The sequence below is a fragment of the Parus major genome, chromosome 1A (assembly GCF_001522545.3).
Source record: "Parus major isolate Abel chromosome 1A, Parus_major1.1, whole genome shotgun sequence".
Classification (NCBI taxonomy): Eukaryota; Metazoa; Chordata; class Aves; order Passeriformes; family Paridae; genus Parus; species Parus major.
Window position 1 is genome coordinate 49554926 of NC_031773.1, and position 25197 is coordinate 49580122.

At 50.5% G+C, this 25197-nt stretch overlaps 2 protein-coding genes across 5 annotated transcripts in view; both read left to right on the forward strand.

Annotated features, from left to right (window-relative positions):
* The window catches only part of CACNG2 (calcium voltage-gated channel auxiliary subunit gamma 2), a 52843-nt gene extending 48983 nt beyond the window's left edge, over nucleotides 1-3860 (forward strand). For both annotated transcript variants that reach the window (XM_015629475.2, XM_015629476.2), the window contains 2 exons: nucleotides 1591-1731; nucleotides 2164-3860. In XM_015629475.2, coding sequence (XP_015484961.1) covers nucleotides 1591-1731; nucleotides 2164-2699 — 677 coding nt within the window. In that variant the 3' untranslated portion in view covers nucleotides 2700-3860. The remainder of the gene's footprint in view (nucleotides 1-1590; nucleotides 1732-2163) is intronic.
* A 13593-nt stretch (nucleotides 3861-17453) lies between these two features.
* Nucleotides 17454-25006, forward strand: EIF3D (eukaryotic translation initiation factor 3 subunit D). 3 transcript variants are annotated; one of them, XR_001521871.2, is made up of 15 exons: nucleotides 17454-17546; nucleotides 17855-17988; nucleotides 18261-18306; nucleotides 18691-18827; nucleotides 18927-19012; nucleotides 19498-19570; nucleotides 19710-19825; nucleotides 20034-20166; nucleotides 20723-20870; nucleotides 21116-21246; nucleotides 21695-21780; nucleotides 22007-22197; nucleotides 22614-22756; nucleotides 23535-23815; nucleotides 24849-25006. XR_001521871.2 is itself a non-coding variant. In XM_015629439.2 (15 exons), the coding sequence occupies exons 2-15, from the start codon at nucleotides 17866-17868 to the stop codon at nucleotides 24860-24862; spliced, it is 1647 nt and encodes a 548-aa protein (XP_015484925.1). In that variant the 5' UTR covers nucleotides 17455-17546; nucleotides 17855-17865; the 3' UTR covers nucleotides 24863-25006. The 3 variants fall into 3 exon arrangements, 2 of the variants coding, with proteins under 2 accessions (XP_015484925.1, XP_015484926.1); XM_015629439.2 differs by having other exon boundaries at nucleotides 17455-17546; nucleotides 22007-22136; XM_015629440.2 differs by having other exon boundaries at nucleotides 17455-17546; nucleotides 19713-19825; nucleotides 22007-22136.
* Nucleotides 25007-25197: the final 191 nt, after the last annotated feature.

Genomic DNA, 25197 nt, shown 5'->3' on the forward strand with positions numbered 1-25197 from the left:
AATTTCAGAATTAAGACAGAGATAAAACTGATGTAGTCAGGACCAGGTTGCAGGACAGACCAAGCATCCCCCTAGAAACCCTCTCAAGAGTGGGTGTCTGCTTGACGTTTGCTTCCTGCCATTTAAGCTTCCCTTCGTCAAATGCCACCTTGTTTTCCAGAAGCTATTAAGATGGTTATTACTGTTATCCTGTTCCCTGAAACACAGCCAAGAAGAGCTGGAAAGCAAGCAAGAGAGGTTTCTCCCTGCCTTCTGCATTCCCCATGCACAGGCAGTGGGTTAGGCCCCCCTCAAAGAGCTGATTGCTTGTGCCTAGCAGGATCCAGGGACCAGCAGGGTCTTTTAAGCAGGGTCTCTGCTCACTTAAGAAAAAGTCCTGCATTTGCTTCATTGGGATCATTCTTGCAGGCAAGGAAGGATTAGCTTTCATCCCCCTTCCAGATCTTTGCTCCACAAGCAGAATTGCACCAGCCCGTCTGATACCTTTCTTTATCAAGCAAGGCTTCATTTCACACTTTAACAGCTTATTTTCTCTTGTGAAGGGAGGAGAGAAGGCCTTCCTAGTTTAAAAAAAAAATAGGAATATTCGCAACGCAGACTCAGGCAGAGCGCTGGCTCCCACTGAGCCGCCCACGAGCGGTGTGTGCGTGCGTGCCTGTGTGCGTGGGTGTGCGTACACACAGACTTGGCCTTTCGCTGCGTGAACACGAGTCAGGCCCCCCAGAAGCTTTGGGGTATGTTTTGCATGCACATATGAGCATATACGTGCATCTGTGCATCCATGCCATTGCCCTCTGCTGGCTGAGCTCTTCCCATATCGACCGATGGAGAGTGTGCGTGTGTGGGAGCTGGCACATCCAAACCCATCACTGCCCTCTGGAAGGAGCCCAGTCATTTAATCACTAGGATAAACCCCGCATTTCGGCACACAGGGCTGGGACTTTTTCTTCTCAGTCCTCACTGCAGCTGCAGCGCAGTGCATGGCACCACGAGCTCCTTCTCAGCCCTAAAAAAAACCAAAAAACTTCTCCTTGAGATGCTCATGCCCTTTCCGGAGGATTTGAGATTGAGCAGCTCTGCAGGAAGCATTTGGGTTGCTGCTCTTTGAAGTGCAGGCTTGAGCGGCAGAGCCCCGCAGAAGGAGAAGCTGAATGGTGCCTGGGCTCCCCCTCCAGCCCACAGTCCCCCCGAAAAGAGAGGAAAAGACAGTGTGAGGGGGCACAGACAAGGCAGGCAGGCTCCCAACACAGCCACCAGCCCCGCAGTCCCCTCTACCTCCCTGTGCTGAACCACCAGCTTCGTGACAGCAGCAGTGGCCAGGGCATGGGAGAGTTGTTTTGGACCACTCTCTTTTTCTGACACACTTTGTTTCTCTCTCTCTCCCTCCCTCCCTCCATCATCCAATGCCTTTATCTCTCCTTAAATTACTCCCCTACTGCACATTGCCCTCTGCCTCTCCCCTTCACCCCCACCCACAAAACGTGCTCGCGTGCCCCGTCCCCTCACTCCGGCACCATTTCCATGCCCCTGTTTGCTGTCTCTCACACCTGTGTTGTTCTTTCTGCCCTGCCCTCCCTCTCTCCTCTGCAGGGGCTGTTAGAGCCTCTAGTATTTTCCCGATCCTGAGTGTGATTCTGCTTTTCATGGGTGGACTCTGCATTGCAGCCAGCGAGTTCTACAAAACCCGACACAACATCATCCTTAGTGCCGGCATCTTCTTCGTGTCTGCAGGTAAAGGGATGCACAGGGCCTGATGCCCCAGGGGTGGGCTCCAGGGGTTGGGGGGCATCTGCAGGGGTGCAGTGGCCCAGACAGATGAGTGTGCATTTCCCAGCCCTGATAAGCTTTATTTGAGCTGAAAGCAGCACCACAGGGATGCCTCTCCATGCTGTCTGCTTGCCCAGCAGAGGCAGGCAGGCAGGCAGGGGCTTTTCTCCTGCTTGGGAGCTGACAGAGAATTTCCCTAATATCTGACATCTCTCAGGGACCAGGAGTGCAGTCCAGGGAAGCAGCAGGCACCTGAGGAGGGTTTTGCCTGAGTCTCCCAAGTAAAACTGCCCATCCAGGAGGGGACAGGCAGGGATTCAACCCCACAGCCCCCACCACTGCCACGTGTGACCTTCCTGACATCTCCTCCTCTCTCCCCTGCCGGACGGCTTGCAGGTCTGAGTAATATAATTGGCATCATCGTATACATATCAGCCAACGCTGGAGACCCCTCCAAGAGTGACTCCAAGAAGAACAGCTACTCCTACGGCTGGTCCTTCTATTTCGGGGCCCTGTCCTTCATTATAGCCGAGATGGTGGGAGTGCTGGCTGTCCACATGTTCATAGACCGGCACAAACAGCTGCGTGCCAACGCTCGTGCCACGGACTACCTCCAGTCCTCCGCCATCACCCGCATCCCCAGCTACCGGTACCGCTATCAGAGACGCAGTCGCTCCAGCTCCCGCTCCACTGAGCCTTCACACTCCAGGGATGCCTCTCCCGTCGGGATCAAAGGGTTCAACACCCTCCCATCAACAGAGATCTCGATGTACACCCTGACCAGGGACCCGCTGAAGGCGACCACCACCCCCACCGCCACCTACAACTCCGACAGGGATAACAGTTTCCTCCAGGTTCACAACTGTATCCAGAAAGAGAACAAGGACTCTATCCACACCAACACAGCCAACCGCCGGACCACCCCGGTATGAAGCCGTCGCCAGGAGCTGAAAATGGGGCAGGAACGGGCAGGAGGAGACGGGGGTGGGCTGCAGGGTGGGGAGGGTGGAAGGGGGCAGGGGGCAGCAGGGGGGGTGGGGAAGGAGGAGGTGGAAGCACCCCTTGGTGGAGTGGGGACCTTCCCAATGCAAAAAAAAAAAAAAAATCCACAAAAAAACCAACAAAAGCAAACAAAAAAACTGACAAAAAAATAATAAAAAAAACCAACGAAGGAACAAGCAGATAAGCAGACAAACAAGCGAGTGAACAAAAAAAAAAACCAAACAAATGAAAAGGAAACATGAGGAAAGAGACAACAGTGAAAAAAATTCTTAAAAAAAAAAAAGAAAAAGAAAAAAGAAAAAAAAGAAAAACCTTTAAACTGAGAGAAAGAGATTTAAAAAATAGAAATAAATTTAAAAGAAAATGCATGATTTCCCATGTACCATTATTTTAACATTTAATAAAAACAGATTAAAAAAAATAAAAGGGAACCAAGAAATAAAAAATGACAATAAATCAAGTGGGAGGAAGAGGAGGAGGCAGCTTTTTTAATTTTGGGAGGTTTTATTATTTTATTTTATGGTTTGTTTCCCACTTACCTTTAACCCAGCACAAGCTTCTTGGGGAACAGGGGATGGGTGTTCGGCTGCCAGTGACTTCAGTGTTCTTGGGCCATTTATGGAGGATCCTGGGTGCTGGAGTTAGCCATGACCCACTCTGTTCCCCTGAGACCCATGGGGATACACTCCATTCCCCTAGGATCCGTGGGGATCCACTCATCCTCCACAGGTACCTAGGGGTTTAAAGTGACCCTAGGGAGTGCAGGAGCTGATGCTGAGTCACCCCTCCACAGTGTCCCCAGGGGGATCCCCACTTCCCCAGCCCTTGGGACCCTGGGGTTAACGGTGACAGTGCAAAAAAAACAAACAGACACAGTAAATAAAGACACACAAGCAGAGACAAAAAAAAAAAAAAAAAGAAAAAAAAAAGGACAAAAGAGGTTTCTTAAAAAATAAAGTGGCAATTTTTTAATAAAACAACAGCTATAAATAAATGTAAATATAATAAGTGGATTTACTTGCAAGAAGAACAGATAGTATTTTTTTCTTTTAATTTTTGTTTTCTTCAGCTTTAAACTGTGAAAAAAAAAGTAAAAAAGGAAAAGAGGCAGCAGGGAGCTGTGTGGGAGGCACAGGTGGGGGGGGGCTGGTGGAGGACAGCTGGGGCTCCCATCCTTTCAGGGTGATGATGCTGTGGGGGGGACACACACGGGATGCTGTGGGGGGGACAGCACTCACGCACACGTGTGCCCATGCTCACACACTCGTGCCCTGTGGGCGCATGCTCTCCTGTGAATGCTCCAGAGGCTCCCCAGGGTGGCCACGCACCCCTCAAATCTGCCCACATCCCCTTTGGGTCACATCAGTGGGGCTGCAGCCACGCAGGGGCACGGTCAGGCCACCCAGCCGCCCCCCGAAATCGCTCCCGTCCTCGCCTGGGCACAGGCAGCACACCCTGAGCCGGAGGCGGCCCCAGGCTGTGATCCCGCTGCCTGCCATCCCCACCTCCGAGCCCCCAGCGCCCCTCCAGGTGCCCCGCCAGCGGCTCTCCCTGCCCGCCGGCTTTTGCCCTCCTCGCCACCCCTCTCCTGGGGGTCCCCCACTGCCGTGGTCGCCTCCACAACAGCAAGGCAAGGCGAGCTGGGTCCCCCCATCCCTCCCGGACCCCCAGGCCTGGCTGCTCCCTGCCTGGGGCAGCGGGGAGCCAGCGGTGAGCGCAGCTCCCTGCAGCAGAGCCGGGGGCGGAGGGGAGGTGGCAGCAGGGCTGATGGGTGGGTGCCTCTGTGACACCCGCGGACACCGGCCAGCCCGGGGCGAGGACAGGACCCCTTTGGGGCTGCCCCCCGAAAGCAGAAGTGCCCGGGGCAGGCAAAAATGCCGAGAGTTTGCAGGATGGGGCCGCTGAGCCCTTCGGCAGCGCAGACCCACTTTTCGACTCTTTTTCCGTCCCCATTCCTGCTGCTCCAGTTTTAGGAGCTGCGCAGTCCCCGCTCCAGGTCCCAGCGGGGGTTCTGCTTTAAAGCAGCCAGATCCTCCCCGCTCCCCCCGACCCACTGCTACTTCACCCCCCCTTCCCCGCCCTGGGGTAGGGCGGGGGGGGCAGCAGAGGGACGGGGTCACCCCCCAAAACGGCATCACAGGGCAAGAGGTGGATGCGAGCGCCTCGGCTGGGTGTTCAGACCCTACCCCACTGCTGACATCCTCTCCCGTGGCCTCCCAGCCCTTTCAGAAGGATTCACAGGGGACATCCACCCCCTCCAAGGAGCCCAGAGGAGTAAGTTAAAGCCGGCTCCCCAGCGTAGAGGGAAGGTGGCGTTGGGGTTTCCATCCTCACCCAACCCTGCTCGGAGCTGGGGAGCATTCACAGGGCTGAGTGCGCCCTGGGGCCAGGCGGGGACAGCGAGGGAGGGCGCCGGGACAGTGTGCAGGAGGCAAGGGCTGGCGGGGAAGATTTTCCGCAGGGTGTTGCTCATGTCCAGCTCAAACCAGTACAAGAAACCAACCTCCATTTTCTTTATTTCGTGGGTTTTTTTCAGACTGTTAAAAAGAAAAAAATTTTAAAAAGAGAAAATGACAAAAAAAAAAAATCCTGGTACATGAAATAAAGATTTTTTTTTTTATAACTTGGTCCTCGTTTATGTGCATTTATTGGGGGGGATTTGTAGTGCCAGAAGAGTTCCTCAAAACCTAACAAGAGAATCAACTGCTGTGGACAATTTCATCCTCGTTGGCAATTCAGAGGATGGTCTTGCTTCAAGACGGTCTTCAAGATACAGGAATGGATGAGGCAAGAGGAGAGGGCTTTGCCACAACTTTTTAAGTAAGTGTAGGTAAACTCAAGTCATACATGGGCTTTCTCTGCTGCCCTCCAAAACATCTGTTCCAGCCTCTCTTTAGCCTCCAGCATCTCCCCTCCTGTTCCATTCTTTCTGAAGATACCACAAAGGCTGATGCTCCAATTCCTGCTGGCAAACAGTGGCTCTTGTGGCAAGCCAAGAATTGCCATCAAGGTTGAAATTCATACACACTGGAGGGCTCAAAAAGAAAGTGACCCCAGCATTGTTTTGGGGTTTTGTTCAGCCACTCATGGCAATTTCCTCAATAGCTGGGTTGGCAGTGGGTGCCTGGTGGGAATGCTCAGCATAGAAGCTTGGAGCAGGGGAATAACTTACAGGTGGAGATGTAGACACAGAAACAGATGAGGTGGCAGCAGAGAAGGGAGACGAGATCCCTACAAAGGGGACTAGGGTCCTGGCACATCTCCTCATCTCCCACTCCCCACTGGCAGCAAGGATGTCACCAGTGAGCCTCCCTTCACTCTGCACTGGACTCTCACTTCCCATGAGACCCTCCATGGCTTTCTGAATCAGACCAGAATCCCCATCAGATTCTGTCACTACTAGCTCAGACAGATGGCATGGAAAGACAACCACCTGAGTGACAAGGCCTCTCTGTGTGTGACCCACAGCAGACAAATGAGACCTCGAGCTGAATGAGCAGCTGGGACCAGGGGACTTTATTTGGCCGGAGCAAGGAAGGCACAGCTGGCTCCAGGAATCCCAGCAGACACTGGTGGGCCGCAGTGTAATCACAGCACTGCAGTTCTCCCTGCTGCCCAATGCACCTCACACATGTTGGTACCTGTGCACAGCAACTGTATTCCCTGGCCAGCCCCAGTGGGTCCCCACTCTGGCCCTCACTGCACCCCCTCCAGCACAAACTCCTGCAGCTCATCCCTCTTCTTTGGGTTCCTGGTAGCACCTAACACCCACCCCAGCATTCCAGCTGGCAGGACACTTCATTGCCAAGGTAATTGGGGGCACACGCCGACCCATTTCTGCTCCTCCTCCAGGGACCCTTCCTAGCAGCGGCCTCACCAAGAAGGAGGGCATAGGGAGGGGAGAGGCAGCAAAGCAGGCCAGGAGCCTGTCTGGGGGACACCAGGGAGCTCCCAACCCTGCCACATGCACATCTAGGAGGCAGCTGCCTTCCCACCCCATCTAGTGCACAGACACCCCCAAACCTTCTCACCTCCTCCTCATCTCCTCGCCTGGTTCTGAAGCCTCCAGTGCTGAGTGTTCCTGCTCAGGCATGAGTGGGATAAGCTGAAGGAGCCCCCCTGCATTTCCTCCATCCACCCTGTGATGCTTCCAATCCTGGCCTGCTGCAGAGCTTGGGGAAAGAGTGTGCTCCCTCACCCTTGCCCGTGCCAGCAAGGCACTGGGGAGATGTGGCTACACTTCCCACGCAACGTCTTGCCTGGAGTGAAGGGTCTCATGGCTGTCCCCCTCTGCAAAACTCCATGAGGGGCTCCTTCCTCACAGGGTGCAGATGCTTCTCCCCTTCTCTATCTGGCTTTTGTGGGATAAAGCAGCACCGGCCTGAAATTAGGTGTGGGGAATGCTCCTCAGACAGCGCCAGCCTCCATGCCTTAATAATTAGTACTAATATTCACCACTTATACAGCACTTTTCATGTTCAAAGCACTTTGCAAACATTAACTAATTAATGTCATATTAAGTGATGTCTTAGAGGGGCAGCATCGAAAGCAAACGACTTGTGCGTGGGCAGAAGCTCTCATTCCCCATCTCTCCCCAGGCACATTAACACTTAGGTTGGTGAGAGCCCCTAATATGTTTTCCTGCTCCCCTCCTAGTTCTCAGAGCTCCCCATGCCATGTGCTTGCCATTCCCATTGCTGACCGTGTGCTCTGGCAGGCCCTGAGCATGGCAGGGGTGAGCAGGGCACCAGGGTCTACTCCTCGGCAGAACTGAGCCACTGAGACCTTAGGGAAGCCAAAGACTGGTGACTGAGAGGTCAGTTAAAATATTTGGGTTGGAAAAGTTCCTGGCCCAGTCCCAAGACCCAGCAGTGGGGAAGGAGAGACAGCAGGCCCCTCGCAACACGGCCAGAGTGGAGAAGGAGCAGGCAAAGTCTGGTCCGATGCCTTCAGCCAGGTCCCTGTCATGCCCCAGCCTTGTGGCCTCTTTGGGGCCAGTGGTCATTCCCTGCTTTGAGGTGCCAGAGGAATGCAGTGCCTGGCCCTGCACAGGGCTGATTTTGGACAGCACCCCTCCAAACCTGAGGATATGCTCTCAAATGCTGGCCATGGATTGGTAGGAGGCAGGCAGAGAGAGTGCTGCCCTATTCAGTCAGAGCAATTTGCAAGGATGGCTCTGGCAAAGGATATGAGCTCCAGAGGGCCTGCATTGCCCAAGGGATGCAGGCCTGTACTGGCAGTGGTGCCAGGTCTTCCATCCCATGGAGACACAGCATGGCTGGAGAGGGGGCTTCCTTCGTGGGATGGTGTGGGGCAAGGGAGTACTTGTTACTCAGTAATGCCCAGGCCCTCACGTGTGTGGGTCTGCTGTCAACATGTGCTTGCTGCTCCTCTGCTGCCTCTCTCATATGGACCTCAGCCAGAGCTGGCTGCGTTTTGCTTCAGTGGGAGATGCTCTGAGAGCTCCTCATGTGGGGAAACCCAGATACTTGGCTATTAAATTAACATCGGGCATTTAACTGCATCATTGAAATGGTTTAAACACCCAGGAGTGGTAATTAGTAATTATGGTTTGGTGAGGGAGGATATTAAGACCCAGGTATGGAGCCCAGTATTTTTCTCTGCAGATAATTTTTAGTGCCAGATGACTACAGAGAGAGGCCAAGCGTCAGACACGCAAGCCTGCTGTCTTGCTTGTGTGTGAGAACTGCCACAGGGGAAGGAGACAGCCACACAGCTCGCCTTTCAAAAGCCAAGCACCGAGGCCAAGGACACAGAAAGGTTTGAGATGGAGAGCTGATGGAGAAGGAAGGTCTGTGAAGAGGTACAGTCAACATAACTAAAACTGCTAGGTGAGCAAGGATGGGGAAGGACAGGCTAGCTGAATGTCCTGGAAGTGTCCTCAAAGGTAGAGGTCTTGGAATCTCTTAGCATCTCCTTCCCAGGTGCCTTGCAGCTTCTGGGGCCTTCTCCCCTCATCTCTCCAGGCCCTTCTGAACACCTTCTGCAGACAAAAAGAAGAGACAACTGTTTTGGTAGGGAAGAGTGGCAGAGGATAAAATTTGAGTAGGACCTATGCATATTAAACAGATGTGAATTAAATGCCACCACTCTGATTTCTACCTCCAAGAGTGGGGAACAAATTACCCCTCACGCTAAGGTGAGGCATGGAGCTGTATCACACCTGGACTGCTGTGCAGTGTGCAGCTCCTCACCCAGGCAGGGCATTTACAGAACTTCTGATCATGCATTCTGATTGAGCATACCTGTACCACAGCTTGCTGGCTCCACAGACCTCCAGAGTAGCTGTGCAACCACGATGCCCCATGGAGATGGAAAACTCCCCTTCAGCCCGAGGAGGAAACAGGACCCTGTCACCCGGACATGGTCATGAAAAGACCTTTAACTGGGGATTTGTGTTCACAAGGGTAGGGAGGACATCTGTGATGTCCCAATAACCAGGGTGGCTGCCCCTTACTAAAGCCATCAACCACTGGCTGGTAGAGTGGTGCTGAGGACTTGCCAGGCATGGAGCTGCACTGAGGACACTGACAGAGGATCCAGGACCCAAATGGGCCATGCTGCTTCCCACAACTGCAGCAGCAAAAATTGGGTGACTGCCTCCATCTTCCTGGCTGCAAATCCCGGCTTTGACCTGGCTCTGGCAGAGCCAACACAGACGTGAACCATTCTGGCAGAGTGTTGTCACTTGTGCCAATTTTACACCGTGGAGAGGAGTAGCGTGCGAATGACGCCAAACCCTGCTGGCCTCATTTCACTTGCCCTTTATTGAAACCTCCAGGCCTTGCACCCTGGGCTCAGAGCGACAAGGGTGCCACGGCTGATGTACGCAACAAGGGCTGGGCCTCGGCGGCCTCGGCATCCTCTGCAGCGGTCAGCTCTTGACATTGCAGAACGTCCGCAGTGGAGGAGCCGGCTGGCCCGATACCCGCGGCTTCAGCAAAGGGGTCAAGATACACGGCTATGGGCTGAGTCCCAGAAACAGATCCACAAGGGCAAAGTACTGGGCTTGGGAAAGGGTTTTCTCTGCTGCTGCTCCTCCTGCTGCTCCTGATCCCCTCGGGGATGGAAAAAACAAGGGACTTTGCTCTCTAGGGACCTGTCAATCAGAATCTGCCAGCACCGTTTAATTTGCTGCATTTATGCCTGCCAGGAGCGCCGGCCAGGCTGCCAGTTCCTGAGCAGGCAGTGCCATCCCGTGGGACGAGCTCAGCACAGCAGCAGAGCCTCACAGCCACACTGTGCAGGAGCTAGAGCAGCCCCACAGCTTCCTGAGAAGATGAAGCACTGGGACCCTTGCCCAGTGTCCCCTGGTGCATAGGGGTGGCCAGCGAACATTTCCATTCTACCTGGACTCCTCACTACCTGCTTTCCCTCATTCCCCCTATCCTGACAGCAGCTCAGAGGGGACACAAAGGACATCATTTACCTGGGGATTTAGCTTAGTCCCACCCGCGATGGGCTCCAGCCAGCAGAGGGGCAGGCATTATTTTAGGAGAGGAGGGCAGACAACAAAGCTCTTACTGTGAGCTTGGTGTGGCCCTGAGATTCAAGGCAGCATGTCCCAGGAAGCTGCCTATCATCAGCAAGTCCCCCCACTTCTTCTGCTCTGAAATCTGCAGCTCTCCCTGGTGCCTGGCCAGGGATCATCTAGGAGTGTTTAGTGCAGTAATACTTCACACATGCAGAGAAAAGAGCAATTCAACAGAGCATTTCCCAGGTCAGGGAGCCCCATGGCTGCCCCATGTCTCCTTCCGCCCTTGCGAAGTACCTGGTGCCATTTGTGGGTCCTTTGGGGACAAAGGGGTGAAGAGAATGTCCCTTCCCAGCCCAAACCCCTTCCCATCCCCTACAGCAGGGGCCACAAGCAAAGCCTGGGCCTGACCTTGGGAGTCAGTTGTGACCTTGGGAAGTGCCTGATCCAGAGGAACAGGCTGCAGACAGAGAAAAGGAGAGAAAGAAAGACCTTGGACTGCTGCAGTGGGAGCTTTCTGGAGCAAGGCTGAGAGTGCGCATCCATCCCAGCTGCCTCAGGGTACCTGACGCCCGATGGGGGACATACGCAGCACAGCTTTGCCAGAAGGGACAAAAGCACCCGGCTGACTCCTCCAAAGACAGAAGAGAGCAGATGGCGCTGAAATCTGCTCAAGAGGAGAGGAAGGAATGGCCCCGAGGCTCCGTACTCCCTGTACCCTCCGCACTCCCTGTACCCCGAGAGGCACATTTGTCCGCGGCCAAGCGTGTCGGCCAGCCCTGTCCCTGACTTACCAAGGAGCAGAGAAGGGAATGGCAACCATGGACTTGCTGGGCTGCTGCTTATCCCTTGATGTAATTCTCTTTTGTGGGGACCTTCTTGACAGTCCATGGGAAGGGAACAGTATGTTACACATAGGTAGCATCTGCTTTTGGTTCCTTACTGCCTTGAAACTAGGTCTTGTGCAAATAGGGTTCCACTGTGTTTCCTAGCAGAAATTGCATGCACTCTTTTTCTGCCTCCTGATATTCTGCTTAGACCTCTTTTCCTGGCTGGCATAAACATTAAGCTTTATAGAGAAGAGACCAGCCAGGCAAGAGCATTTGCACAGCATGTTTAGCCCCAGAAGATTCTCATTTTTCACAGAAGTTACTCTAACACTGATGATGTTGAAGGAAATAACCATGGGTGCTTCTGTGCTGGGCAAGGACCCTTGTAAAGAAAACCTGGGATGCTCACAGCTCTGATCACATCGAGGTCTTTCTGAGGGCAGTGCTGCATGCGATTCAGGCACTGGATAATCACAGGGGCATAGAGCAGGGCTCCTGCAGCTGAAAACTGCTAACTCAGTGGTGAGAAGGCATTGTGTGCCTTGCACCTTCCACCACCCAGGGCCCCATCCTCCTCCTCACTGTAGATCTGGCTGTATCTATGCAGCATTTCCCACATGCAGGAGCCTCTGTTGACACGGTTCCCCATCACCACAGCTTGTATCTCCTCCCATCAGGCAGGGAATGTTGTATCTCCCTGCACAGCATGGAGGTGACAAGCTCCCACTGCAAAAGCTCACTGGTGTGGCCTAGAAAACAGCCACAGAGCAGGGATTTGAAACTGAGCCTGTGGACTCCCAAGCTCATACCCCAGCCACTGCACCAGCCTTCCTCTCCTGATGCAGGCTTGGAGCCAGCAGGGACGCTGCTGCCGCCAGCTGCTCTAATTGAGCTTTGTAGAATAAACTTGTGGAATTAGCCTGTTGGCTGCTGGGATAAAATCCAGCACTGAGTGCAGATCAAAGGAGACAATCTTGCTGACAGTTTGAGGGGAGGCAGCGGGACCTGGGTTCCTTCTGCAGCTCTGGAAAGGGCAGTGCTCAGCAGCCAGGGGTGATGATGCAGCGTGACACACACACACACACTGGCTCTTTGGCAATTCGTGTGGTCCAGAATTTGATGGTCAAAGCTACAGAAACCTTAGGAGAGTTCCAACACTGTTGGCAAAAATAGTCAAAACCAGGCAAGAGACAGCACTAATTCACAGAAAGACATTTTTGGGTACACCAAAAGTCTGTGGCTTTTCCTGGTAGCATGGAAGGAGCAGGCAGTTCAAGGTCAGGCTCTGAGCCCAGCCTACAGAAGCAGCATGGTTTAAGAAGGATAAATCTGCCCTTGCTCTGTTTCTGTCTGTCTGTGAGGACAAGACAGTCCAGCCCAGCAGCCAGGGAGAGCTCAGCACAGCAGAAGGAGAAAGAGGGGAAAAAAATGAAAGCTATCTGATACCAAGAATAATAAACTCAGCACATTCCTTGTGTGGACCTTACTGGCTGGTCTGAACACACACAGCAAATCTGCCAGGTGCCACCTGCTCCCAAGCACCACTAGACTGCACAGGCAGCAAATTAAAAATCATATTCTCTGCACGTACACGTTAACCCTGTTTTATGGCCATTTTTCCAGAGTTCCTGAAAATCTAATCATGAATTTTCCTGGAAATCCAATCAAGAATTTCCCTGACAAAGCTGGTGAGCAACCACCACACGAGAGGACAGGTTTATAGCTCAGCAACCAGGACAGCAGCAAAAGGAATGAAAGGAGGCCAAGCATTGCAGCAAATCACCTGTCCTGAGAGAACAGCAGACTCAGGAGGCAGATAAAAGTGCCATGGAAAAGATGGGATACAAAGAGGAGGGCCAGGGAAGAAAGGAAGGAAAGAGGGCTTCCCAGCCTGTGAACATCGGTCTGGGGCATGAGCCAGTTCATACATGGCCAAAGTTGGTTACAAGAAAAGCCCTGGAGCCAGCAGTAAGTTTTGCTGCTTTCAAGATGATGACAATGACAGTGGAAGAGGAATCTGACCTGAGGAGGTGTGTGTGAACATCAGGGTTCCCCACAGTGGGAAGGTGTTAAGACTGAAGACTATTTCCCTTGGTTTCTGGGTTTGTCAAGAAGCACAGGGCAGTGGAGACTAAGCATATGGCACAGGCATACGGTGTGTTTGGTCTTCAGCGAGGAAAAGGAACCCAGCTGTCTATTTTTGATGCATTTCTTGTAAGAATGAGAAAAGGAACTGCTGGAAAATAGTATTTTAATGTGAACATTATTCACATTTAATTAAATGTCTTCCAGACCTCAGCTGCCTTTTTGATTGGAAGTACCATCATACAAGCTCGAAAACAAGCCGTCTTAAGGCTTTCCAAAGCTTTTTCAAGGCAGAGGTGATCTGTTTTCTAAGAAAGGCCCCTAATGGCTTGGGTGCTTGAACTTGCTCTCCTTCACTTAAACCTGGTAAGCCCCTGGTAGCACTGCCTGAGCTGTGCATCATCCTCTCTCAGCAGGAGAAGGCTGCTTAGCACAGTGCCAGCTCTCCAGTGAGCCCCAACTCACGGAGGAGATGGATGGCAGAGAAGGTTTTGGACTGGAACATCTAAGGTGCTGGAATGAGCCTCTCTTTTATGGGCCTGCTAACACCAGCACAGAGCCCAAAGCCAGAGAAGTGGGAGACAAGAACGGAGAAACGGATGGGAGCAATTTATCCTGGCTGTTCTCATGAGCATCTTCCAGGGAAGAGTGATTAGTCTTATTAACTGATTAAATGATTAATTAACTGATGAACTGAAATTATGGATCAAGGATCAAATGATTGCAAGGCAAGTGTATTTGGAGTACTTTTCCAGGAAGCGACCTATTTCACATGCCTTTCATGAAAACCAGAGGCCAGGAGGGGAACTGTTAGCAGCAGAGTGTGGGGTCAGCAGGACAGGACCAGAGGCACACAGAGCTGGGGGCCCCAGAAGGACACAGGAAGTGCAGTACCTGGTGTGAAGCAGGAAGCAAGACAGACCTGCACCCTCTCCTAGTAAATCTGACCTGAGACAGGCTAAGGAAGTTGGTTCTGTTCACTCTGGAGAAGAGAAGGTCTCATGGAGATCTCATAGCAACATTCCAGTATCTGAAGAGAGACTACCAGGAAGCCAAAGAGGGACTCTTCATCAGGAACTGTACTCATAGGACAAGGACTAATGGCTACAAATGGAAAGAAGGAAATATAGGCTGAATATTAGGAAGAAATTCTTTACTGTGAGGGTGACAAGACACTGGAACAGGTTGCCCAGGGAACTTATGGATGTCTCAACCCTGGCAGTGTTCAAGGCCAGGCTGGATAAGGCCTTGGGCAACCTGGTCTAGTGGGAGGTCCCTGCCCATGGCAGGGATGGTTGGGACTAGAGGATCTTTAAGGTTCCTTCCAACCCTTAAACACTCTACGATTCTATCTGTGGCAGAAAATCTTCCCTGCTTAAGATTAGAAATTTTTTTTTTCATAGAATTCTTCTTCTCCTTGCTAAGAAAATGGAAGGTTAGATCCATGCCCAGGGGAGTGTGTATCCTGCACAACCACTTCCTATGCATGCCATCTCCTCCAACCCACACCTATATCCAACTGTGTCACCAGAAAAGGAAATTTGGTGGGCTGAGACCAAGCTGCACATGATCTGCCACCTCTGGTAGACAGCAGCAGCACTATATTCTCTTCCATGCACCTCACGCAGGCTCAGGAGGGAAGAGGAAAATGTGGAAAGCACGGGATTTTGTTTTATCAGTCTAATTCTCTTCATTAATTCCTAAACCTATTTCTCTTTTCAGAACTTCTTCCTCTTTTCCTCATCATCTCCTAAGCTGTGAGTCCCTCTGAGCCCATAGAGCCCATTGTCCAGCTTGGGGGGACGAGAGACAGCCACTGTGGGGGTCACTTGCAGCTGGGATCCCACTGAGCCATGCAAGCGACCAGTGAGGCAGTTCCAGCACCGATGATATTTGTCTCCAAAAAGACTGTTTAGGTGAGACAGTTACAAATTGTATTTTATAAACTGTATTTCTGTAAGTGGATTTTTTTTTGCTGGCAGGAAGAGGCACTTTAATAATCCCTCTTCTGATTAATGGCAGGGTGTCTTGTCAAAGCAAAGACCGCTGCAGCTTCGGTTCTTTCTCGAGGAGGAATCACAAGTGGAAAATAAAGAAGAAAATGCACAACCTCTCTGCCTGGAAAATATTGATCTAGACTCTTCCTAGGCAGAAGATACTCAGTAAAATTCTCTGAAGAGTTTTTTAGCCTGTGAGCTGAAGAGATTTGTAAACCAAATCCTGCTCTTTTTAGAGGTAGAGAAAATTTCAATCACTCTGGCATGAGAACATTTGGGATTTAATGATTTATTGCCCTCACTCCCTGAGAAGAAATACTATCCCAATTACAAAGACAGGGACCCAATGCACTGCTATATTAAATCACTGGTTCATGGTCTCCTAGAGATTCCAGAGGGCTGAATCCAACTTCCAGCCCTAGGTCTGCCTTCCAGCAGGTCCAGGGAAGCCATCAGGGATGATAGGAAAGCTTGAATATCACACTGTGAACACAGCAAGGGCAACTGCAATTCCCATTCTTCACACATCTTTGACTCTCAAAGTCAAGTGGTTTTTATAACACCCTCTAAAAACAACTTGGTTGAATGATCATACAACTACAGCCTGGAACGTATCTGATTTTCCATAGAATCATTGCAGAGTTTGGAATATATGGAATATATTTTTATTTTAAGAAGCTGGGCAAGGGAATGAAGAGGCATACCATTAAGTCATGTTTCCTGTCCTAGCATGTAACTTTATTGACATGTTTCTTGTCCAGAGTGCTCTAAGGCTGCTCTCTATCAAAGTCATCTCTTAAGGTCTATCTCAGCTTTTATCTGGGAAAACAGGAATTTACCAACCAGACATCACAGTAACTCCATCACATGTCTGTGAAGCAAAATTTACCAGATGGGAACTGCACATTAATAGTTGAAACCTGTATTTGACTACGCTGAGGATCAATATTCTTCCAATACATGATTTGTAAAGTAAGTTGAACTCAAGTTTTCCTAAAGGAAAAAAAAAGGCAAGTCATTGACACCAAAACCATTCCCAATAGGCATTTGACTACCATGGGGCTGAATACTTCTGCCAAGAGAAGTTCCACAGTTCCAGGAAGTTTAGCCATCATTAGCACTGGAGATGTTTCTGACCTCACCATTGTCCGAGCTGCTGTGCTCTGCTGAGCCTTCAGCACACACAGAAAGCCAAGTTTTCTTCCTCTTTATGACATCTGGGTACAAAGTGAATGGGTCTTGTCACACGTCACCCGCAGCTTTTACACTTAAAAGCCAAACTCAAGCATTTTAATCAACAGGGGAAATTTACACTATCCTTAACATCAATCTCCTTCCACTCCTGCATATTTTTCCTTATTAAGTGGCGATTAAGCAGGAACAAAATTTCTGTAAATGACAATGTTGTCCCAAAACAGGTTCTTTCACCCAGTCTGCAAGAGGCCAATTGACACACACAGTCCAAGTATTTGATTTATTTACAGTTCTGCATAGAAAGAGGTGCTGGATGGCAAATCCCCAAAGCCAGCACAACTCCCAAAACTTTTCACTCTATATATTTTGGCAAAACATGGCATTAATGACCCTTGGCTACAAGTTACCTAGTTATCTTTTTAATTAGTATTCTGCCTTCTATTGGTTAATGATCCTCTCTCTGTTCATGCTAATTAGTCTGCATGATCAGTCTGTCTTTCTCTCCTTTCGAGTCGGTGGTTTCTTGGATCAGTGGCCATGATCTCCCCCTGCCAGAATTACCTCTTACTCTGTTGGAGCTGATCCAGAACAGTTTATGAGCTGTCTTTATTAGTTTCTTCCTTATCTTGGGGGTTTTGGCAAATGTATTTGTGGCTTGTGAATTCTGCACTCTTAACGTCCACTATCTGTGGTACATCCTTCTTCCCAAGCTTTGTTAACCTCCCCTGAGGTCACTGAAAAATGTTGATCCTTAAACCTTAACAAGGCAATTCTACTGTCAAGTAATTTGTCTTTCTAACACCTGGACATCACTTGGAGTTTGTTTGTTAGCTGCTGTTTCACAGATTAAACCTCTTTTCTTGTTGATCAGAGTTGATAGCACACAAAGATCAAACACCAAAGTACATCTTTTCTTAAGAAATTTTTTTTTGATAGTTGACACGTTGCGACAACGCTGCCGCTTTACGGCAGCCACGCGCCTTGGGCCCTTTTTCGGGGGAGGGTTAGAGGTTTTCTGCTTTTACGACAGGGAGCTGCCGTCGCGCGGCGCTGACGCAAGAAGGGCGCGCCGGGGCTGCGCGCGGCCCTTTCCCCGCCCGCCGCCGCCGCCGCTGGAGCCGCTCCCGGATCCGCCGCTGGATCCGCCGCCATCGGGGCCGCGCCGGGGCCGCGCAGGTGAGGGAAGTGCTGGGGCCGCCCCGGAGCTGCTCGCCTGCCGCGCCGGCACCGCCCGCGCGTACCGAGACCCCGGCCCGGCCCCGCCCCGCCGCTCCCGCCGGTTCCGGTGGGGTCGCGACCCCGCCCCTCCCCGGCACACGCAGCGCCCACCCGGAGCCTTCCTTTCTCCCTGGGCCCGGTTGGCAGAGGCGCCTTCCCTTGGCGGTGGCCTGTGCCGAAGCAAGGCCTCAGGTTTCGGTGCCATCACCGTGCGGCGGCTGAGGGTCTGAGGTTTTGGGGTTTTTATTTTATTTTTTCACCTTTAGAAAATTAAAACATGGCGAAGTTTGTGGCACCCGTGATCCAGGACAACCCCTCCGGCTGGGGCCCGTGTGCTGTGCCCGAGCAGTTCAAGGATATGCCCTACCAGCCCTTCAGCAAAGGAGACCGCCTGGGCAAGGTACCTGTGCCGTGAGTTCTGGGTGCCTTCCGGGCCCCGGTGTTCGCTTTTGTTACCTTGGCTGCTCCGCTGGCAGCCTTGGCAGTGCGTCCTGACACGCTGTGAACACCTGGCAGGGCTGGCAGGCAGAGGTGGGACTCAAAAGGATTAGACCTGGAGCATATGGCAGTGTCTGTTTCTGCTGCTGGGAGTCCTGCATGTGCAGTGTTAGAGGTGGGGAGGGGGAAGTTTTGTGTTAATACTTACTTTTGACTGTTTACGCTCGTTCTTAGGTGGCCGATTGGACAGGAGCCACGTATCAGGATAAAAGATACACAAGTACGTGTGGTCTGCTGGCTGTTCCTGGGGTTTATTTTCTGCAGAGTTTCCTTCCAAGCGTCGTTCCTGCTTTCATGTCTCACACCCACCCTGTAATTACCTGCACACCTCAGCAAGACAGGCAGCTTACTTTAGGAAGCGTGCTTTACCCTTGGGAAAGCTCTGTGTGGCTCTCCCTGTCCTTGGGGCTTACTCTGGGTTTTTGTACTGCATTACTGCCCAGGCTCATAAGGGAGGTTTGGAGCAGGAGAAGACATGCAGGTGTAAAGCAGGAATCCCAGTTTAGACAACAGACTTAGGTGAAGGGAGTCGGGGAGAGAAAAGGGCAAAGCATCAGGTTTTTTCTCAGAGCCCTGGTGCTGAGATACTTTGTTTTATTTCCAGACAAGTACTCGTCACAGTTTGGTGGTGGAAGCCAATATGCCTATTTCCACGAGGAGGATGAGACCAGCTTCCAGCTGGTGGACACGGCCCGGACGCAGAAGACAGCGTACCAGAGGAACCGCATGAGGTTTGCACAGGTAACGTGTTGTCAGAGAGGGGATCAGAGGGGAGCTTCAGCAGCGCAGGATTCTTTCCCGATTAAAATGTCTTCGTTTTTCTTCCCGTCATTTCCGCAGAGGAACCTTCGGAGAGACAAGGACCGTCGGAACATGCTGCAGTTCAGCATGCAGACACTGCCAAAGAGTGCCAAGCAGAAGGAGAGGTGAGGCTGCAGAGATGAGCTTACCAAGCTCGGGTTGGAGTGTGTGAACATACTGTTGATGAATTTGCAAACTTACAGTAACAGAATCTGCTGGAGCGAGCAAATAGCAAAGAATTTCAGGATTTTTCGAGTTCTGCTGGTGTCAGTAGTACTTAAAAGCATGGATTTCAAATGGCTGCCTAATAATTTAGGAGAATTTTTAAATTGTGTTTAGAAAGTAAGGGTGGCTTTCTAACCAGAGAATATCCTGTGTGAAAACTGCATTTCAGTCTTCAGGTAAAACTATATAAAGAGCTACTCAGAGCAAGGAAAAGACTTTTTAATGCCTCAAGCATCTTGATCAACAGATGGCTCAACAAATGTTTCAGGAGCTCGGTGCCTGAAAGCACTGCTTCTCTGGTAGTAGTTCAGAAGTGGAGGAATAGTTGTGCCATATAGGAATCAAAGACTTCTCTTCATGTCTTTTCTCACATTTGTCATTTTAGAGATCGTTTGCGCCTACAAAAGAAGTTTCAGAAGCAGTTTGGAGTGAGGCAGAAATGGGACCAGAAATCACAGGTAGAAATCACAACTGATGAACTTTGTGCCCCCTCTGATGGTTAGGTTTCTCAGGCTGCACTCATGGGGCAGCTCCTCTTACACAAATCCTGATGTGTCTCCATTTCTCTCTGTACCTGTCCCGCCTCTGGTCGCACAGCAGAAACCTCGTGACTCCTCTGTTGAAGTTCGCAGCGACTGGGAGGTGAAGGAGGAGATGGATTTCCCTCGGCTGATGAAAATGCGCTATCTGGAGGTGTCAGAGCCACAGGACATGTGAGTTCCTAAAACAGCCCTTTGCTTGCTCCTTGAAGTGACTGGATTTTTGGAAAGCAGGAGCTCAAGGGTCTTCTGCCTGGTCCCAATGTTCTCACTGAGGTACCAAAACCAGGGGGAAGTAATGGAACACCCAGCAGGCCCTGTGTGGTTCATGGGTGGTGTTACCTGTAGGAAGGGTATCCAGATGGGCCTCTTAACTTTGCAGAGAGTGCTGTGGAGCCCTGGAGTACTATGACAAAGCCTTCGACCGCATTACAACAAGAAACGAGAAGCTCCTGAGGAGCATTAAGCGCATCTTCCATACCGTCACCACTACGGATGACCCAGTTATCCGAAAGGTATCCACCAGTTTGTAAAATTCAGTGTGTGCTGTTGTTGGAGACTAGCTGTCACTGTCAGACCAAAGGGCAAAAGCAAGAAGTATTAGGTGGTACCAGTATTTTTCTTAGGTGGAAGGCCGAGCTAGATTAATGCAGAGCTAGGAACACTGGCCAAGGAAAAGCTGTAGTTCTGGAAGGGCAAGCAGACCAGTACTTGAGCTATGTTGGGAAGAAGACTTATGTCAGAAACCTGATCCTTGAGGACTTGCTTTTGGAGGTGAGGAAGGCTCAGACATTTCTCTCTTGTGGTCTGGTTGGTAATAAGAAACCATGCATTTTCCAACAGAACTAACATTTTGTAGTAGTTTCTTACCTTCACCTTGTGTGGGTGAGGGTGGGCCAGGATTGCTGGGTAGTACCTTATGCTTTGTTGATGTGATACTCTCCAGTTCAGCTTTCTCAGTCAGAACAGCAGAAGAAATCAATGATCTGGTTTGCTAGCACTTCTCATCCCGCCTAGGGAAGCAGTATCTGTTCTTATTGCTGAAACAGTTTTCTCCTCCTGTATTCACAGCTGGCCAAGACACAAGGGAATGTGTTTGCCACTGATGCCATCCTGGCCACACTGATGAGCTGCACTCGCTCTGTCTATTCCTGGGACATCATTGTCCAGAGAGTTGGATCCAAGCTTTTCTTTGACAAGAGGGACAACTCAGATTTTGGTGAGGAAAAGTATTTCTGTTGCAGTAGCTAAAGGGTCTAATTTTCTTCATGCTTATTTGGGTGTCCACACTGCACCCCCTGAACAAGCTGATTACTACAGTACTGTGATAGTTACTACAGTACATGTGATAGTTGTGTGGGGAACTTCAGTATTGATCTGCTCTGATGGTGAGGCTAGAAACTCACTAAAGCTGACATAGTTACTCCCCCAAGTATAACCACTTGCATCTGGTTTTCTTCCCAGACCTCCTGACGGTGAGTGAAACAGCCAATGAACCACCACAGGAAGAGGGCAACTCCTTTAATTCTCCACGCAATCTGGCCATGGAAGCTACCTACATCAATCATAACTTCTCCCAGCAGTGTCTAAGAATGGTAAGGTGGAACGGTGATGAGTGGTGGGGTCTGTGTTTCAGAGAGTCTCGAGAAGAGACATCATAAAGGCTGCTTTAATACAGCACAGAAGCATTTTAATTGGCAGTTGTGTTATGTCAGTGGTCTTTCAGTTTTGAAAGAGGTGGGATTATTTCTGGTGAGCAATGTGACTTTGTTGTAGAAAGGTTTTCACTTTGATTTCACAGACAAGTCATCCTACTCCCATTGATGATGTAGACAGGGTTCTTAGTACACTTAATGAAGCCTAAGTGCCAGTACAAGTACTCCTTGTAGTGCTGTGACTAATGTGGGCATGAGGCTTTCATCAGCTGTCTTAATGTTTTGGTGTTTCTCTACATAAGGGAAATCAGCTACTGTTGCTGTAAAAGAATATTTTTCCAATAGAGGAGAGCTGTCTCCTAACATGCTCTGCTGTTTCCATCTGCAGGGAAAGGAGAAATACAAGTTTCCCAACCCAAACCCCTTTGTGGAGGATGACATGGATAAAAATGAAGTAGCCTCTGTTGCATACAGGTAGGTTGATATTTCTGATGCCCAGGTTTGGCAAGAGGGGGCAGGATGTCAGTGTGATACGGAGGCAACAGATTGGGAGTGTTATGGATGGAAGATTTACCTTGAGAGGGATTCATGGATGACCTCACAGTGAAAAGATAGAGAAGGAAAGGCTTTTGCTGAATGCTTACATGGATCTGGGAGAGAACAAAGGTCAGAAATTACCAGCTGGATTTCTTATTGGCAGATACCGAAGGTGGAAGCTGGGAGATGATATAGATCTCATTGTCCGCTGTGAACATGATGGAGTGATGACAGGAGCTAATGGAGAAGTGTCATTCATCAACATCAAAACACTGAACGAGTGGGATTCGAGGGTGAGGAGGAACAGGATCCCCAAGCTAGCTCTAACTGCTTCACTGCTGCCTGACATGCCAGGTACAGCAGGGAAGATGAGACAAATATCTGGCGGTGTCCCTGGGTGTTACATTCCACCAAGGAGTATGACTTTGGTGGACAAGCAGTGCTGATGGGATTCTCCCCTAAATGCGAGGTAGCTGGCTTTAACCTGCTTGTCCCTGGGTGTTCGACACAGTAGCCAGTCTCTTCTTATGGTTCTCTTTAGAATTCTTCCCTCACAAATTACCCTTTCTAACCAGTGCCACAAATGTTGAGCAATCCCAGCTGTTTGCATTTCTCCCTTCCCGGTGCAAGAGCTTTCCCTGCAGGCTGCAGTTCACATTCCCTCACGTGGTACCGTAGGGTAGACAGCTCCCATGTGTGATGACAAGATGGCTGGAGAGATGGCTGCTGCTGGCTTGTCAGGCTGATCCTGGTTCTGATTCTCCTCTCAGTATTGCAATGGGGTGGACTGGCGGCAGAAGCTGGACTCTCAGAGAGGGGCTGTCATTGCCACGGAGCTGAAGAACAACAGCTACAAATTGGCCCGCTGGACATGCTGCGCGCTGCTGGCTGGATCAGAGTATCTTAAACTCGGGTAAGGGGGGGCAGTTCACACCAAATACTTCCAGGTGCATTTTCCATTATTAAACTTTGTATATGTCTGAACGAAGCACATACAGAACAAGTAATCCTAAAATCACCCAGTGTTTGAGTAGCCAAGAAAGGAAAGCTTGTGGTGAGTGTACCAGCCTTGGTGTAAGCTGCTTCTCCTCAGCATCCAGCTTGACTGACCCCACACACATGAAGGTCAGGCGGCCTGCATGGGTTCTCAGCCTCTTTGCTGTGGTTACCAACAAGGGAGATAAATACAATGACTGTGATGCCTCAGGAATCTTGATTGATCATCAGTGACCTGTTACTGAGAAATTAGGTGGTGGGGAGAGATATGGCCACAGCATTTTTTAAACTGTCAGCTGAAAATCAGTTGAGTACTGTAGGTAATGAATAAAGAGGCTTTTGCTAAATAAGTTCTAGTGGTTCTGCAACCCTCACTTACATCCACAGACACAGAACTGATACTTTTCCATCTTCTTGATTTCATATTCGCAGCTAATCATGCAATTGCTTCATTTTATCTTGGGCTAATTCTTCTTTATCTTTTGTTCCTCTCCATCCGATTTGGGGATTTCCAGGTGCATTACAGATTGACAGTTTGTAGCCAGGAGATCCTCTTAGCTTTCAGTGTTGGAGTATTAGGATTTTTTAGCCCAGAAAACAAAAATAAGACGATCATACTGGTTTTCTTGCTGGTGTTTTTCTGCTGTCTGGGCTTAATCTCCTGAAACCCCTCTGGTTACTTCTCGCCCCCCTAGGTATGTATCCCGTTACCATGTGAAGGATTCTGCCCGCCACGTGATCCTGGGCACCCAGCAGTTCAAGCCAAATGAATTTGCCAGCCAGATTAATCTGAGCATAGAGAACGCCTGGGGCATCCTGCGATGCGTCATTGACATCTGCATGAAGCTGGATGAGGGGAAGTACCTCATCCTCAAGGACCCCAACAAGCAGGTGATCCGCATCTACAGTTTGCCTGATGGCACCTTCAGCTCTGATGAAGATGAGGAGGATGAGGAGGAAGAAGAGGAAGAGGAAGGTTTGTAGCATACTTGGCACTTTATGCTTTTAAATGATGTATTGGTCTGGATGAAAAGGTGGTAGGTGTATGATGAAGACCAGAGCTAAAGGGTCTGACCAGTGCAATGACTTGAGAGGAATGAGGGTGGAGAATGTGCGGTCCCAAGGATGGGACTTAGTTGAAAGAGGTGTGGGTGACATTGAGAGTACTGAGCTGGAAGAAAAAAGAGATTTGGAAATGCGGATGTTGTGCCTCTGTACAGATACTTGGGGAGGACTGATTTTAGCAGGGGTCAGGGGGAAGGTCCCAGATCCAGAGCACTGACTGGGAAAACAAAGCCTGCCAAGGAGCCCTTCGTTCAGCCGCCCCGAGGTCTGTAGGAGTGGGTGGGTGCTAATTTCTGTTGGTACTAGAATATTATATTTTTTTTGCAGTTTTAGAAATGGCAGTGACTATAAGGTGACATTTAAGACATGTGGTGACAGAATTCAATTGAGGGAACTTGGTGAAGGCTTTTCTGAAGTGACTCTTGAAGCTGAGCAATGGCTGGCTGGTCAGGATGGGAGTTTTGGAGGATCAGTGGTGCCCAGTGGACAGCTGTTGCCTTCACTTTGCTACTTAAAACCATCTTTGATCCCTGACGTGAGATCTGTGTGTGCTCTGTTGACACTGGGAAACCATTTATCCTAGAGCTCTTGTTTCTGTGATAGGAAAAATATCTCCCAGCTTATTTTTAGGCTGTAAGCTTAGCCTGGTTTAAAGCCTCCGGATTTTATTATGGAAATGTTAGTTAGGTTGCTGTGTAATTTGCTCAGGAATGTAAATTGTGTAATTCCAAGTGATGTGTGTGTGGTCTTGGCTGATGGGCAGGTTTATTGAGAAGCTGTGGGGAGGTGAGGAGACAGTTGGAGGTGGGATAATCTCCCGAAGTGGCAGCCTTGATTTTTTGTGTTCCTTGTGGCATTTCCTTGATAGCGAGGGTTTAATTTTGGAGTTTGTATGGTTTTCTTTCCCCGGCTGAATTAATTTCATTTCCGTTTCTCTTTTTCAGAGGAAGAGAGCTGAACGCTGCAGCCACTACTGCGGGGGCTGCAGTGCCTGGGAAGCCCCGGTCCCGAGGGTCGGGCTGTGGCTGCACCTTCGGCCCGGCTGTGCTGTACATCGATCAGAAACGGGGGGAAAGCGGAATAAAGTTGATTTTGCCGAGTGCCGGCGCTGTCTGTGTGTGTGTGTGCGTGCCTGGTTCGGGTGCCCCGCGCGGTCACGGCTCCGGCCCGCGCCTGCCCCTTTAAGCGCCGCCCGCCCCCGGACACGTGGTGCGCGCGCCGCCATGGTGCCGGCGGCGGGAAGCGGCGGTGGCGGTGTCACGTGACGCGGGGAGCGCACCGCCCCCCCTCGCT